Consider the following 13507-nt stretch of genomic DNA (forward strand, 5'->3'; position numbering starts at 1 on the left):
TTCTGATTTAGAAACAGCTTTTATTGGGGCATCCTCGGAGACTGGCCCTGAGTCACAGCCGCCGGTGCCAAGCTCACTCCTCTTTCTCGTCCCCGTGGGTGATGATATAGCACAGGGACTTGTAGTCGATGTTCCCTGCCAGGTCCATGGGCGTCAACTCGAACATCTGCTCCACCTGGGGAGGCACTGGTGAGAGGCAGCCCAGCCAGGGAGGCCTGGGGGAGGTGGCTGTGACCTGGGGGAGGCCTGTGACCCTTCATCCTGCCCCCCGGAGCTGTGCGCTGCTCCTGAGCTTTTTCAGCCCCAAACCTCAAACTCTGAGTTACTGCTTTTCTGTTGTCAGACTTTGAGCAGCCTGAGAGGGGGGCCAGAAAGGGGCTGTGGGTTAAAGGGCTCACCCTGGTCACTGGGCTGCCCCTCTGCTCCGCAGCCCTGTGTGTCCGGAATCTCTTCCAGATGTCAAGGCGCACTGTGCTCTCTGGCCCCAGGGCCTTTGCATACTCAGCTCACTCAGCCCATACACCTCCTCCCTTTCTGAGTCCACATCCTTCACCCTCCAGACAGCCCCCACGAGGGCAGTGGGCTACTGAGGTCTCCCCAGGGCCCCACAGGGTGAGAGCCCTGCAGAGGGGTTGGGGAGAGGTGTTGAAGGAGCCTGGATCCTCACCTCAGCCAGAGAGAACTTGTCTGCCTGGGTCAGGAGGAGTTGCTTGAACCTGGGGGAGTGGGGAGCAGTGGGGAGAGCCTTGGGTGGGTAGCCACACTGGAAGCAGGTACAAAGGCTCCCACGGCCCAGGTGGTCACCCCTCAAGAGCACAGAGGCTCCCAAGTACAGGTGGCTACCCTCACAATAGGACCCACCTCCCTCCCTGCTTCCCAAATGGTGCCCCTCACCTCTCACCCCTCGCCCCACCGCTCACACTTACTCATCCTTGTTCACCACGCCCTTGCCACTGGGGTCAAACAGGCGGAAGGCACTCAGGATGGCTTCCTCGGGGTCTGTCCCTGCGAGGCCAAAGGAGCCAGGTGAGCACCCACTCCCCCAGCCTCCAGCCCCCACTTAGGTGGACCCCAGTGTGCAAGGGGAACCTTCTATGTCCCAGAGAGGTGGGTGGGTGTTCCAATACAAAATGTCTCTTGGGGTCAGAGAAGCCAAGATCAGCTGTCTTCTGAGATGGGCAGGAGATTGCAATTAGGGATTTGGGAGTAGAGGCTCCCAAATTAAGTCAGGGCTCGAGGTGATCAGTGCCCATGGGTCTGGGAGGCAGGGGGGGTGCCCCACAGCCTCTGGGTGGGCAAGGGCCAGGTGGGGTCTGGGTGGGGTTCAGGCCAGGTCCAGGCAGGTCCCAGGAGGAGCTTAGGAGGGGCCCAGGTAGGGTCCAGGCGGGGTTCAAGTTTGCTGCCCTGCCAGGAGGATCCAGACTTGCCCCAGGCTCACCATTGAGCTTCTCCCCAAAGAGTGTGAGGAAGACGGTGAAGTTGATGGGCCCCTTCCCTTCCTGCAGCATGGCGTCCAACTCCTCTTCTGGGACATTCACCTTCCCTGGTGGGGCGGGAAGGGACGTGAGATGGACACGGAGACCTTGAGTGTCTGTGAGTAGGGCCCAGGCTGCCCTTCTCTCCTTCCCAACCACAGAGGGTAGAGAGGTAGAGAGTCAGAGGCAGCTCTGGGTGGGGAGGTGAAGTGGAAGGAAGGTGCGATGAGGGAGGTGTGAGGAGACAGTCGGGGGCGGTGTTGGGGGAAGGGAGGCGTGAGCAGCAGGAAGAACAGGCAGGGCCACTGACTTGACAGGAGGCCTGTCCCCTCCCACCAGCCCAGCAGCTCTGAGCTGGGTCCCTGGCCCGAGCAGGGCACGGCTGGGTGGAGATGGGCTCGCCTCACCCAGCTGGGAGTAGGTCTCTCGGAGGTCTGACTTGCAGATGATGCCATCACGGTTCTGGTCGATGCAGCTGAAGGCCTGCGAGGCAAGGGGTCACAGTCTCCAGGTGGGAGCAGCCCCCACCCCAGGGGAGGTGGGAAGTCGGGGAGTCCTGGGTGGTAGGAGGAGCAGGGACAGGGGCCAGGACCACTGGCCTACAGAGAAGAGGGAGCGTATGCGGGACAGGGTGCCCCGATGGGTCCCAGGCTGTTGGGGGTGGGGCACTCACTTCCTTGAACTCCTGGATCTGGGCTTGCTCGAACATGGAGAAGACGTTGGAAGAGCCTCGCTGGGCCTGCTTGGTGGCTGCCGCCTTGCTCCGGGTCCCCGCCTTCCTGCTGGCCTGCAACCCCCATGGGTGGAAAGGGGTCCTCTCCCCAGCTCCCTAAAGACTCCCCACCATGGACACCCCCACAGCGTTCCCAGGACAGCCAGAGTCAGGGTCCTCTTCCTATCTCTGGGGACCACCTCTCCGGGCCCAACATAGGCACAGAAGTCACCGGCTCTGTTCCCCCAGCCCAAAGGACAGCAGCTGGGAGCTACTGGCCTGGAGTACCCCCCACCGGGCACTCACCATCCTCTCTGTGCAGCAGCCTGGTCGCTGTGAGGGGCCCACAGCCCCCTTTTATGTCTCAGCCTTATCACCTGGAGTGCCAAATAAGGACAGGAGGAGAGGACAGGCCCAAACTTGGCAGCCTCTGCCTGGGCTGGGGGAGGACAGGGCCCCAAGCAGATTCCAGCCACATTCCTGGTGACCTTCAGGCCCCCAACATGTCACATCCGGGTGTCCACCCATCCTGGCAGCACCAGGCTTGCCGCTCTCCCCCTTCTAGTGCTGAATGCGGGGCCCTGCTGCCCCCACCTGACTGGCCTTCCTGCAGTTCCAGCCCAGAATCTGCCCAGGCCAAGAGGACAGCACAGGGAGGGCAGGCCCAGAGCCCCCAATGGGCTTGGGAGGGCAGTGGGTGGTTCTGAGGATGGTCTCTGGCCTGAGTCACTCCCACTCCCCCCAGAGATTCCCAGAGGTTTTGGTGAAGACGCTTGGCTCTGGCCCCTCTGACCAAGGGGAGAAGGCAGCCCTGAGTTGGCTGCAACCCCCAAAAGAACCTGAGTGTGATGCTTTTGGAGTGTGGAGCACTGCCTGGGCCCCGAGCAGCCACTGGGACCCCCGTGAAAGCAGGTCATTAGCCCTTCATGTGGGGCTCAACCCCAAAATGAGGGGCCCGGACTCTCACCGTGGTGCCAGAGCAGCTGCCTCACCGGCCCCTTGCTGGCCCAGGGCAGAGAAGGGCTGCGGGGCTGGGGACCTTCCAGAGCAGAAGGAGTGGGCCACTGGCTGCCCCCTTGAACCTGGAACAGGAGAGGGCCCCCTGCTACCCCAGGACAAAATGAGATTTGATACTGTGGGTGAACGCTAAACACGAGTACATTCGTCCTGATAAAGAAGTGATCAGATGCTTGCACAAACATAATTTGATGCATAATTTCGACTCGAGAGAACTAAAAAAATCAGAAGTAATTACATACGAGACACACCAGAAAACGAGAGAACATCTCAATGAGGATGTGATTATGCAAAATCACAACTTTGGGTCAAGTTCTGAACGAAACAGCACAGTCATTCCTGATTTGCTGGATAGCTTCTCTTATTGAAAAAATAAGTGTACGTTAAAATCTTACAAATATGTGTTCGTTTGTAACTGGGTTTACGTGGAAGATGGTCTTAGGCCCCAGGCTAGGCATTTCATCCAGGAGCATCTGGCAGCACCTCAGAAATCAAGTAACTTCTTCATCTCCTGGTCCCCCCATCACTGCCACAACACAAGTGGCTCCCAGGGACCCTCTGCTGAGACAACCTGCAGCAGGACCAGTCCTAGAGATCAGCCCTGCCTGCCCTCTTCCCAGAGCAGCCCCACTCCTTCCTGGACACACCCTTGGAGCTCTTGGAAACCTCAGAGCGGCTGTGTGATTAGGGTCAGGTGGAACCACACCCCAGAAGTCCAGAACCTCTGACCACACTGCCCCCCTATGCCCCCCCATTCCTGTTTCTGCAGCCTGGTCTGTCACGCTACACGTCCCCGGCGTAGCTGGTCGGAGACGATGACAAATTCCAAGACATGCCTAGGCCTACAGAGTGTCTGTGTGCATGTGACCACATCTAGATACGTGCTGTCCCACAGCCCTTACACACTGGTCAAAGAATGGTGGACAAGGTCACGTTCTAAACTTTTAAAACTTTTAATTAAAAAAAACCCCACACGGTCCCAGGTTGGGCACGAAGAGGTTGGTGTGGTACATGGAGGTCTGGTGAGAAGAAGGGGGCCTGGGTTGTCCCTTGAAGGTGTCCTGAGTGCTGCCTGGGGTTTCTCTCCCAGCCAGCACTGGGGGAGCCAAGGACTCCATCCTGGAGGTGCTCCCAAGCCTGCCTGTGGGTAGCGGGACTCCTCCTCTTCCTGGGCCCCTCTGGGCCTCCTGTGAGGGTCCATCCCAGAACCACAAACCACTCAGGGATGGCAGTATGAGGGGGGAAAGTCTGCCATCTCCAGGCCTCATGCATGGTACCTGCAGCCTCCCCCGTGGAGCTGGTCACCCCATTTCCCAGGCAAGAAAATGGCCAGGCCTGGGTGATCAGCAGCACCCCCCTCAAATCACCCTATGGAACCCAGGTCTAGGTCTGGCCAGGTGACAAGGGCTGCCTCCCTATGTGTGCTGAGTTCCCAGGGAAGGCAGGCCATAGCAGGGTCCAAGGGGCATCTCCTTCCCCGAGCCAGGGCCCAAGGTTGGCTGAGCCAGGCTGAAAGTTCCAAGCAGTGCACAAATGCAGCAAAATCCTGAGTGAGTGACTCCCTTCTGGGTCCCTGATTCCAGCAAGAAAGGTGAGGTACTTTGGGGGGTCTCCATTCCTGCTCATCTCAGCCCCCACCCTAGTCAGAGCCCTAGGGCTGTCCTGTCCACTGACCCTGAGCGAAGAGGCCTGCTCCAAGCCCCTCACTCCCCTCGAGGGGCTTTCCCCAACTTCTGGGGATCACAGTGGGGATGGGAGGCGTCCGGGGTCCTTACACGGAGAAGCCTCTTGACTGGGCCGGGTTGGGAGCACCGGTAGGGAGCGCGCTCCCTGGAGCCCACGTCCAGTGGCCGGCCACAGCCTCCTTGCTTTGCAGCCTCTGTCCTCACTGGCCCAGCATGCAGGCCTTCTTACAGGCCACCGCGGAGATCAAGGCCGCGCCCCGGCCGCTGCCCTCCTCCGACTCGATGAAGGTGATTTCACAGCTGGGCGTCAGCCTGCGCACGCTGGTGTGGAACCGGTCCTTGAAGCTGAGCAGGGGGGAAGCAGGGCTGCTGTCACCACGCGCTGAATGCAGGGCAGGGGTTAAGCCAAGGGGACCCTTCTCCTGTGTCAAGGGGCATGGGGATGAGATAAGGATCCCTGGGACCTCAGAGAGCGTGTGTTTCGGCCTGTGTATGGCATATATAGACTGACTCCAGGGCTCTTCCCTCCCGGCGCGAATTCGGAGGCGGAAGCTGGGCCCGGCGGGGAGGGGCAGATGGCCGTGCGGGCTCACCTCGGGTGCAGCTTGTACACCGAGCCGTCCACGCCCACGGTGATGCGCATCACGTCCTCGCTGCGGCTCTCGCGCATGCGGTTGATGACGCCCGCCAGCCCCGCGGCGCACATGCGCGCGGCGCGCGTGGACACGCTCTCGCAGGCGTGGCGCACGATGTCGCAGTCGGTGGCCGACGGCCTCAGCCCCAGCGTGCTCAGAATGTTGTAGATCTGCTTGCGGTCGCCCGAATCGCTGCGGGGCGGGGGCGGGAGGGCGTCGCCGGAGGGTCGCTTCGTTCCTGGCCAGCCTGACTCCCATATAGCGGCGGCCTCTTCCCTCCCCCTGACCGCCTCTCCCAGGCAAAGCGCTTGGGGCTCGGGCTCCGGAGTGGGGCAGGTCCGGCTCCGCCAGGGACCAGCAGTAACCTGTCATTACTCCTCTCTCTAAGCCCGGGTTCTCCGCCCTAAGGTGGGTGACACTACCGCGCCTTGCAGCTGTTGTGTGAACTGAGACTAGGTCCATAGCGAGTAGGGAGCCACCAGGGAGACTCACGGACTCCATCGACTGCCCGGCGCCCCAACCCGGGACTTTACGCCCGCCCTGGACCTCTGCCCCCTGAGTCCCGCCGCCTTTCCTGAGCCGGGGCCCTGGCGCTGCGCCCCTGGACCACACTCCTACCCAGGGCTCTCACCCTGGTCCGGGCCCCTGGCCCTCTGCCCTGACCCCCGAGCCCCGCCAGGTCCCGCCCACGTTTGGAACCCCGCCCCCACGTCCCAGGGCGTCCTGGTCCAGGACCTCTCCAGATGCTCGCTCACAGCTGTACCCAACCCCTTGCCCCGCGCGCCCCGCGCACCTCTCCACCTGCGACACGAAGCGTGTCTCAAAGGCTCCGCGCGTGCGCAGCTGCTCCGAGGCCTCCCCGTGGAAGAGCAGGTCCTCGTCCACAAGCTTCAGCAGCACTAGTCGCACCAGCTCGCCCATGTACTTGCCGCCGATGAGCTTCTCGTACCTGGACGGGGGGCAGTGGGGTCATCCCCAGTAGGGAGCTCCCCACGCGCAGGTGGAGGCCAGGAGCTGGCACCACCGCCCCTCACCGCACCCACAAAGAGGACATATGGGAGGCTGTGACCCACACCTCGGCAAAACTAAGGCTCAGAGGGGCTAGTGACCAGCCTGGGTGCCCTCTGCCCCAGGGTTCCTAGGCCCTGTGCTCCTGGAATCCACGGAACTGGCACGTTGGTTCGTGCTAGTCTGTAAGCCTCCATATATTCATGTTGTGGTCCATACTAGTAGAGGTCTATGAGAGCCAGAGAGGACGCTCATGAAGGAGTCAGCACGAGCCTGGCGCGCAGTAGGCGGTTGATAAAGGAGAGCCCTGACTCAGGACAAGTACTGTGAGGGCTGTTTCTCTAGCTGTCTGGGAGCCCGCAGCATTCCACAAAACACTGGCATTCATTCTGTGAATGTGTTCAGATTCGTATTCTGGGGAATTGTGGGTTAAACCCAGTAAACGTTGCTGCGGGCATCTCAGACCCTTCCTATGCCAGCAGTCACCTGTCAGAAGGAGGGGCAGGGGGCGGTCCTGGCTTATCTAGCCACAGACCGTGTTTTTGAGGACTAATCCTTCGCATTTCTCACTGTTCCCTGTTCACATGCTTGTGAGCTGAAGGAAGAGACGAGCCAGCTTACGAAGGGGTTGTCAGTTTGCTTTTCCCCAGAGCTGTTTAAAAACAAGCCCATTATCTGCGGGCCGGCCCATCTGCCGCGGGAGCGGGGCCGGGGGAGGGGCAGCCCTTACAGCTGCTGGCCGGGGTTCAGGGAGTTCTCATCCACCACGCGGTCGTACTCCAGCAGGAACTCGTCCAGCTCGCCCGAGTCCCCGAAGGCGCCCCACTCGGTGTTGACACACATGCGGCCCTCGTCCCCTTCCACCAGCTCCACGTTCTGCATCTCCTCCATGTAGCAGGCGTTGCAGCCCGTGCCTACCAGGGAGGAGGCAGCGTCAGGCCCCACCAGGGGCTCCTGGGGTGGGGCGACAAGAGCTGTGCTTCCTGAGATGTCCCCTTTCCTGGCTGCGTCCCCTCTGCAGGAAGCCCGTGTGGCTTTGGCTTCCTTGAGCCCTCCACCCCCATCACTGTGTGAAGGGTCTCCCTGCATCTCTTGGAGCAAAGGAAAACTGGCTCTCTGCGGGGTTAGATGACCTGGGTTTGCTGTGTGACTTCAGGTAGATAAGCCCACCTCTCTGGGCTGTTCCTCTTCCCCAACAGGGGTTGGTAACGCCTCCTCCTCCTATTACCTGCGTCCTTGGGAGGAGTGAGGGAAAGAACATGTGTCAGAGTGCTTTGCCAATTGGAGATGGGTGGGGATGTTATGATTTTATCTTGTCTACACACCACCTGTTCTTGGGCATTTTCCAAGCACGTGTTTGAGCTTCTTTATCCCAGGCTTTGCTTTCAGGGGGCACCCAGAGGTGAGTAGGGCACAGTACGGGCACTTGGGAGCAGCACATAGGCGACTGACTTCAGGCGGGACTGGCTCTGGAATTTGTAAGTTGCAGGGTCCCATGCAAAGTGAAAATATGGGGTCCTTTGTTCATAAATTAAGAGTTTCAAAAGACTGATAGCAGAGCATCAATCTGAAGGTGACTGCACACCCCTCGAGCCATCGGGGACAGCAGCTCCCCTGCTGGCCAGGGAGCTGCCTGGAATCGGGGTTTCCAAGTTTTTGTGGGGAAAAAAACACAGAAGCCCAGACTTTGATGGGGTGCATGTTTAGCTCTTGGTAATGATTATAAACATGTTTTTAAACACTGAGAGTGTTTCAAGACAGATGTGACCACACACCACTCTCCCATCTCTACTCCGCGACAAGTGGCTCAGGTGAAGGTGTCTCGGGGAACCGCCCCAGGCAGCTCTAGGGGAGAGAGTAGGGGACCCCTCAGGGCTCAGAACCCCTCAGGGCTGGTTCTGAAGGGGCCATCAAAGCAAAAAAAGTTAACACTGACTTTCTGGGTAACTAGAGCCCAGAGAGTCCAGGGAAATACCCGCACGCCTGGATGTCCAGTAAACGCTCCTCTGTAAACACTCATTGTAAGGCCTGGGGAACTTCTGGGAAAAGCCCGCGGTGCATGAGACAGGCCCACTGGGGCCAGCGCTGCCTCCTTTCCTGGCACCTGCCTTTGATTCGGGCGAGGCAGATGGCTGCCCTGGGGTGTAGTAAGACTGTCCAGGAAGGGATGACGCCACTCTGGTTTTTCCTCTTCCGCTTGGACAGATCTGTCCAGGTTGGTCAATTTACCAGATAAGGTGATTTCATTAAATCCTGATGGGCCAGGTGGATGTGCAGCTGCTGAACCATCTGATGCAATGACTCGCGAGTGTTGAAATGTTTCCTACTGATAAATAGCACCTGCATTCAGGACACCCCTGCTGCTCCCCAAGGCCGCCCCGGGCTCCAGCGCCTCTGGGATCCGTGCCTGGCACAGAGCTCCTGGGCAGCCTGCTGTAGACAGGGAAGCCTCGGCCCTGTCTTTTGTGGTGGCCGAGGCCCCTGGATAGGGCAGGGCACAGGTCCTTACCCACAATCATGCCAACCTCACACCGGCGGTCTTCGTAGTAGCAGGAGATCATTGTGGCCACAGTGTCATTCACCATCGCCACCACGTCCATCTCAAAGTCCTGCCAAGGGGCAGAGAGGCAGTGGTGATGGTTCTCAGCTCAGCCTGCTCTGGTCTGGTCCAGCCAGGCACAGGAGGCAGAGACCCCTTCCCTGGCATTTTAGCCTGCAGGGAAGGGAACCCAGGGAGGTCGCGATGGCAGGCACCACTCACCCCTCTCCGTTTGATGGCATCCCGCAGGAGCCCCACGATGTTGTTCCTTCTGCTCCAGAGGCCTTGAAGCCCTTGGTCCAGTTGAGAAGGATGCCCTAGGAGAAGAGGAGGGCCTCAGTGGCTGCTGAATGCCGGGACAGGACAGGAGCTAACTCAGATCACAGGGACATGCACCCACTTTGCAGCAGAGCAAACTAAGGCTCAAAGCAGTCACATAACTTTGAGAAGTGTTGGAGCCAGTTCTCTACCAACATCCCCTATTTCTGCAGGGCTGGGTCCCAGCCAATTTAAGAGTGTTTGTATAGTTAAGCCCAGAGTCATCATCCAGAGTGAGGATGAGTCTGCAAGGAGCAGCCTGTATAAAATTGGGGCTCCTCTCCCATTTGCACCCTCTGTGTGTGAAGGTTCCATCTGGCCCTCAGTGCACTGGAAGGACTGGAGTTTGGAAAACCAAGGTGAGATGTTACTCCCGCTGCTGCTCCTGCTGGGAGTCCTGAACTGGCTTTCTCTCTGACCCAGAGGTCTCATGTATTACGTATAATTGTTGATGTTGTTTATATATGTGTGAACGTATATATAATTTACACATGCATGGATAATCAGCGTATGTGGGTGTGCATGTATCATTGACCTGTGAATGTTTATATATATGCAGGTATGATTGACATGTGCGTATATGCATGTATGTAAAATTGACATTTGTAAATACGCATGTATAGTATGTATGTATATATGTATGTATACCTGATATGTATAATGTACATGTGTATATATGTATAATTAACATGTGTAGATATATACGAATATGTAACTCCAAATGATTAATGAAGAAAAGCTGCTGTTGTGAAAAAATCTAAGACTTGGATGTGCTTATTAGCTTACTGTTTAGAAAAAAAGCCCCTGATACCAATATTGAGCACATATTCATTGAGTTCTTCCATGTACAAGCCAAGCCACTGTGAGCATCTAAGAATAAAACAGCGTATATATGTATGTGTAATTTGTGTATAAAAATATGCATGTAAATGTTAACCACTATATATAAAAATAGATTTTAAAAGATTTCTTCTGTATAGCACAGGGAACTATATTCAATATCTTGTAATAACATTTAATGAAAAAGAATATGAAAACAAATATGTGTATATATATGTATGTATATGCATGACTGGGACGTTATGCTGTACACTAGAAATTGACACATTGTAACTGACTATACTTCAATTTTAAAAAAGATTAAAAAAAATGTGCATGTACAATTTTTGTGGTTATATGCATGTATAATTTACATGTGTGTTATTCACAAGTGTAATTTATGTGCATACATATGTGTAAGTTACATGTGGATATGTGTGTGCCTATCATTTGTCTATGTATATACGTATAATTTACGTGTGTGTGTAACCGTGGCAAGCTAACTTGCAGCTCAAAAGCGGGGTGAAGCCTGAGCTCCTACACAGTTCTGCCTTGGCCACAGGTGGTACCACGTAGTGATGACATGCAGGTGTGCTGGAGCCCGGCCCCCCCCCCAGCCCCAGCACTGCCACTTCCCACTGAGGACAAGTTGCTACACCTCAGTTTCCTAATCTGGAATGGGGGTGATGATATGCATGCCTCACAAGGTTGCGGGGAGGCTTAAGGCCAATAGTAAGAGTCAGCTACTATTATGATTATTTCCCGAAGTCTCACGGAAGATAAGTGACGGAGCCACAGTTTGAACTCGAGGCTCTTCTCCAGCATGAGGAGCTGCATTTGAAGGCAGCACAGGGCAGAGGTCAAGGGGGTGCCTCTCTCTGGGATGCATGTCCATCCATCCATCCCCCTCCTCTCCCTCCTGCCTCTCCACACCTTGTCGATGTCTTCGTGCCTCACGGGAAAGGAGAAGGTGAAGCCCAAGGGCAGCTTCTTGTGCTTCATCTGATGCTTGTCCAGGAAGTCGGAGATGCACTCAGAGATGTAGTCAAAGAGCTGGAAGATGCACACCGAGGTGGCCGTCAGCTGCAGAGGGTGGGCCAGCTACAGCACCCCTCCCCCAAGGCCTCATACTCAAGGTACTCCTCAGCCCCTTTGAAAGCACCACTTCTGGGCCTGAGTTCCCCTCACCTAATCACCACAGCTTGTCAGGACTCAGACCCTGAGCCTCCCCCGATGCCTGAGTCCTGCTGACAGCAGCCCTCAGGACAGGGCAATACCAGGACGGGGTTGGTCCACAGCCCAGCTGTGCTCTGTCAGGCTGGCCCTCCCAGCTGGACCCAGTGGCATCCGGCCTCAGGCTTTGGACAGAGGCACATCCCTGGCTATAACTACGATTTCTGTCTCCAGCACCCAGAATATTCTTTGCTGCCTCCAACTGTCCTGGCTGCCCCACCGTGGCCCAGCAAGGACAGCCGCCAGCCCACTCATATGGATGTGTCCACAGAACTGGGCATTACTGAGTGCCCTGCTGATTGACTCACTCCCTGATGGTTCTGGGCCGAAGTGAGGCACTCATGGTCACCCCTGCTGCCTTGATTCCTAAGTGAGGACCTGGCTGCAAAGAGCCTCCTACTTTGAAACCCTGCCCCCCAGGCTCTGGCTCTGCCTGCCTCCCCCCTAGGGCTCATTCTACTTCTGTGCTCTTTCCTGAGTCCTCCCCATGGTCAGGGTGGCCTCGCTTCCCGGGCAGATGCTGTGATGTCATGTCACCTAGTATCCATTCTGATGGAGAGTGAGGGGTGACACGTGGGGAGGCGGCAGAACCCAGTGTGTTCTCTCAGCTGCCCTGCCAAGTTTCTGATCCTTCTGAGAAACTGGCCTGGGCATGACCTGCTGGGACCGTACCCGGTGGCCGACCCCCTAGGCCTCTCAGCTGCCTCCTCCTCCTGCAGCAGGACCCCCTGAGGACAGGTGGGCCTTCCTGCTGGGACTAGACAAGCTCTGAGATCCTGGGTGGTCTTGTAACCCAAGCAGGACTCTATGGGGCCTTCCCAGAACAGACACCCTCCACTCCCCCACCACCATGTCCTCGGCCTGCCTCTTGTCTGCAGAAAAACTTTAGTCTTCTAGGCTTCCCCATGTTCCAAACAGTACATTTAATCAGAGAAGTGAGACAATGCAGAAAGAAAGGAAAACAGTCAAGCAGGACAAAATACTAATTGTTTAGCCATTAAACAAAGTCAGGGACTTTTAGTTCCTCCTCAAGGGCTACAGATAACATTCCAAGCCGAGTTGGAACCAGAAGGTAGATGATGTTGACTCCCGATGACCACCAACCAAAGAGAAGAACGTTCATGAGCTGATCACACATCCTTCAACCCCACTCCCTCATCTTGTCTTTAAAATCCTTTCCCTGAAAGCCTTCAGGGAGTTCTGGCCTTTTAAGGACTAGCTTGCCTGGACTCCTTGCTTGGCGCCCTGCAATAAACGCTGTACCTTCCTTCACCACAACCTGGAGTCAGTAGATTGGCTTTAGTGCGTAGGGGTGAGCGGACCCAGGTTTGGTTCAGTGACAGTCTTGACCCCAGCCCCTGGCCTCCCTGGCCCCTCTGGTCCTGGTTGCCTAAGCTACTCACCATCTCAGCGGTGCCTGTCATGGCATCCTCGGGGATGGAGTACATCTGGTGCTTGGTTTTCACACTCCACTGTCCCTCCTCGCCTTCCCCCACCTTCACCAGCATCACCCGGAAGTTGGTGCCACCCAGGTCCAGGGAGAGGAAGTCCCCGACTTCTGCAGCCATAGGGAGAAGCACACCAGTCTCATGGGCACTGCACAGAGGGACTCCCAAGACCAGGCAGAAGAGGAGGGGAAGGCATGGTGGGGGGCGGGGGGACCAGAAGAGCTGGATGAGCAGCTGCTGATGCTGAACTGCTGGGGGACCCCAGAGTAAACTGTAGAAAGGGTCAAAGGTGAACTGGGGTAGTCAGCGGGGGTCCTTTGCCTTGGACTGAAATCTCCCCCAGCCCAGGGCTCAACTGAAGACCTAGTGAAATGGCCCAGACTCAGGACTGGGTGAGGGGATCTCTCAAATGACCATGAGGAATCAGTTTCTCATTGTGAGATTTTTTAAAAGGCTGTTTGTCTGAAGCCAGGGTGGGTCTGAAGGCCTGAGGGCTGGGCCAGTGGAGTGGAGGGTGAGAACTGGCCAGTGTCCGGGGCCCAGCATACTGGGGACGTGTCTTGGGGCTGCTGGGGACAGTCAGAGCCATTAGGAAGGGCCTGGGGCACTTCTCCCTGC

The 13507-nt window shown here is 57.0% G+C and overlaps 2 protein-coding genes across 2 annotated transcripts in view; both read right to left on the reverse strand.

The window, feature by feature from the left end:
• Positions 1–2568, reverse strand: MYL7 (myosin light chain 7). The gene is made up of 7 exons (XM_006175135.3): positions 2494–2568; positions 2149–2262; positions 1883–1958; positions 1439–1543; positions 927–1005; positions 668–716; positions 1–175 (listed from the first exon to the last, which is right to left on the reverse strand). The coding sequence occupies exons 1-7, from the start codon at positions 2494–2496 to the stop codon at positions 74–76; spliced, it is 528 nt and encodes a 175-aa protein (XP_006175197.1). The 5' UTR covers positions 2497–2568; the 3' UTR covers positions 1–73.
• Positions 2569–4141: 1573 nt separating this feature from the next.
• The window catches only part of GCK (glucokinase), a 43241-nt gene continuing 33875 nt past the window's right edge, over positions 4142–13507 (reverse strand). The window contains 9 exon segments of the mRNA XM_032484304.1: positions 4142–5234; positions 5483–5716; positions 6318–6473; positions 7263–7446; positions 9042–9141; positions 9294–9340; positions 9343–9388; positions 11142–11261; positions 12845–12999. Coding sequence (XP_032340195.1) covers positions 5090–5234; positions 5483–5716; positions 6318–6473; positions 7263–7446; positions 9042–9141; positions 9294–9340; positions 9343–9388; positions 11142–11261; positions 12845–12999 — 1187 coding nt within the window. The 3' untranslated portion in view covers positions 4142–5089.

The sequence above is a fragment of the Camelus ferus genome, chromosome 7 (genome assembly GCF_009834535.1).
Source record: "Camelus ferus isolate YT-003-E chromosome 7, BCGSAC_Cfer_1.0, whole genome shotgun sequence".
Lineage (NCBI taxonomy): Eukaryota > Metazoa > Chordata > Mammalia > Artiodactyla > Camelidae > Camelus > Camelus ferus.

Bases quoted from the DNA above. Each gene is read 5' to 3' on its own strand.
- MYL7 (XM_006175135.3), bottom strand. The intron at 1,959-2,148 runs GTGAGTGCCCCA...CTTGCCTCGCAG, and splicing joins AGATCCAGGAGTTCAAGGAA to GCCTTCAGCTGCATCGACCA. The intron at 1,006-1,438 runs GTGAGCCTGGGG...TTGGCCTCGCAG, and splicing joins CTTTGGGGAGAAGCTCAATG to GGACAGACCCCGAGGAAGCC.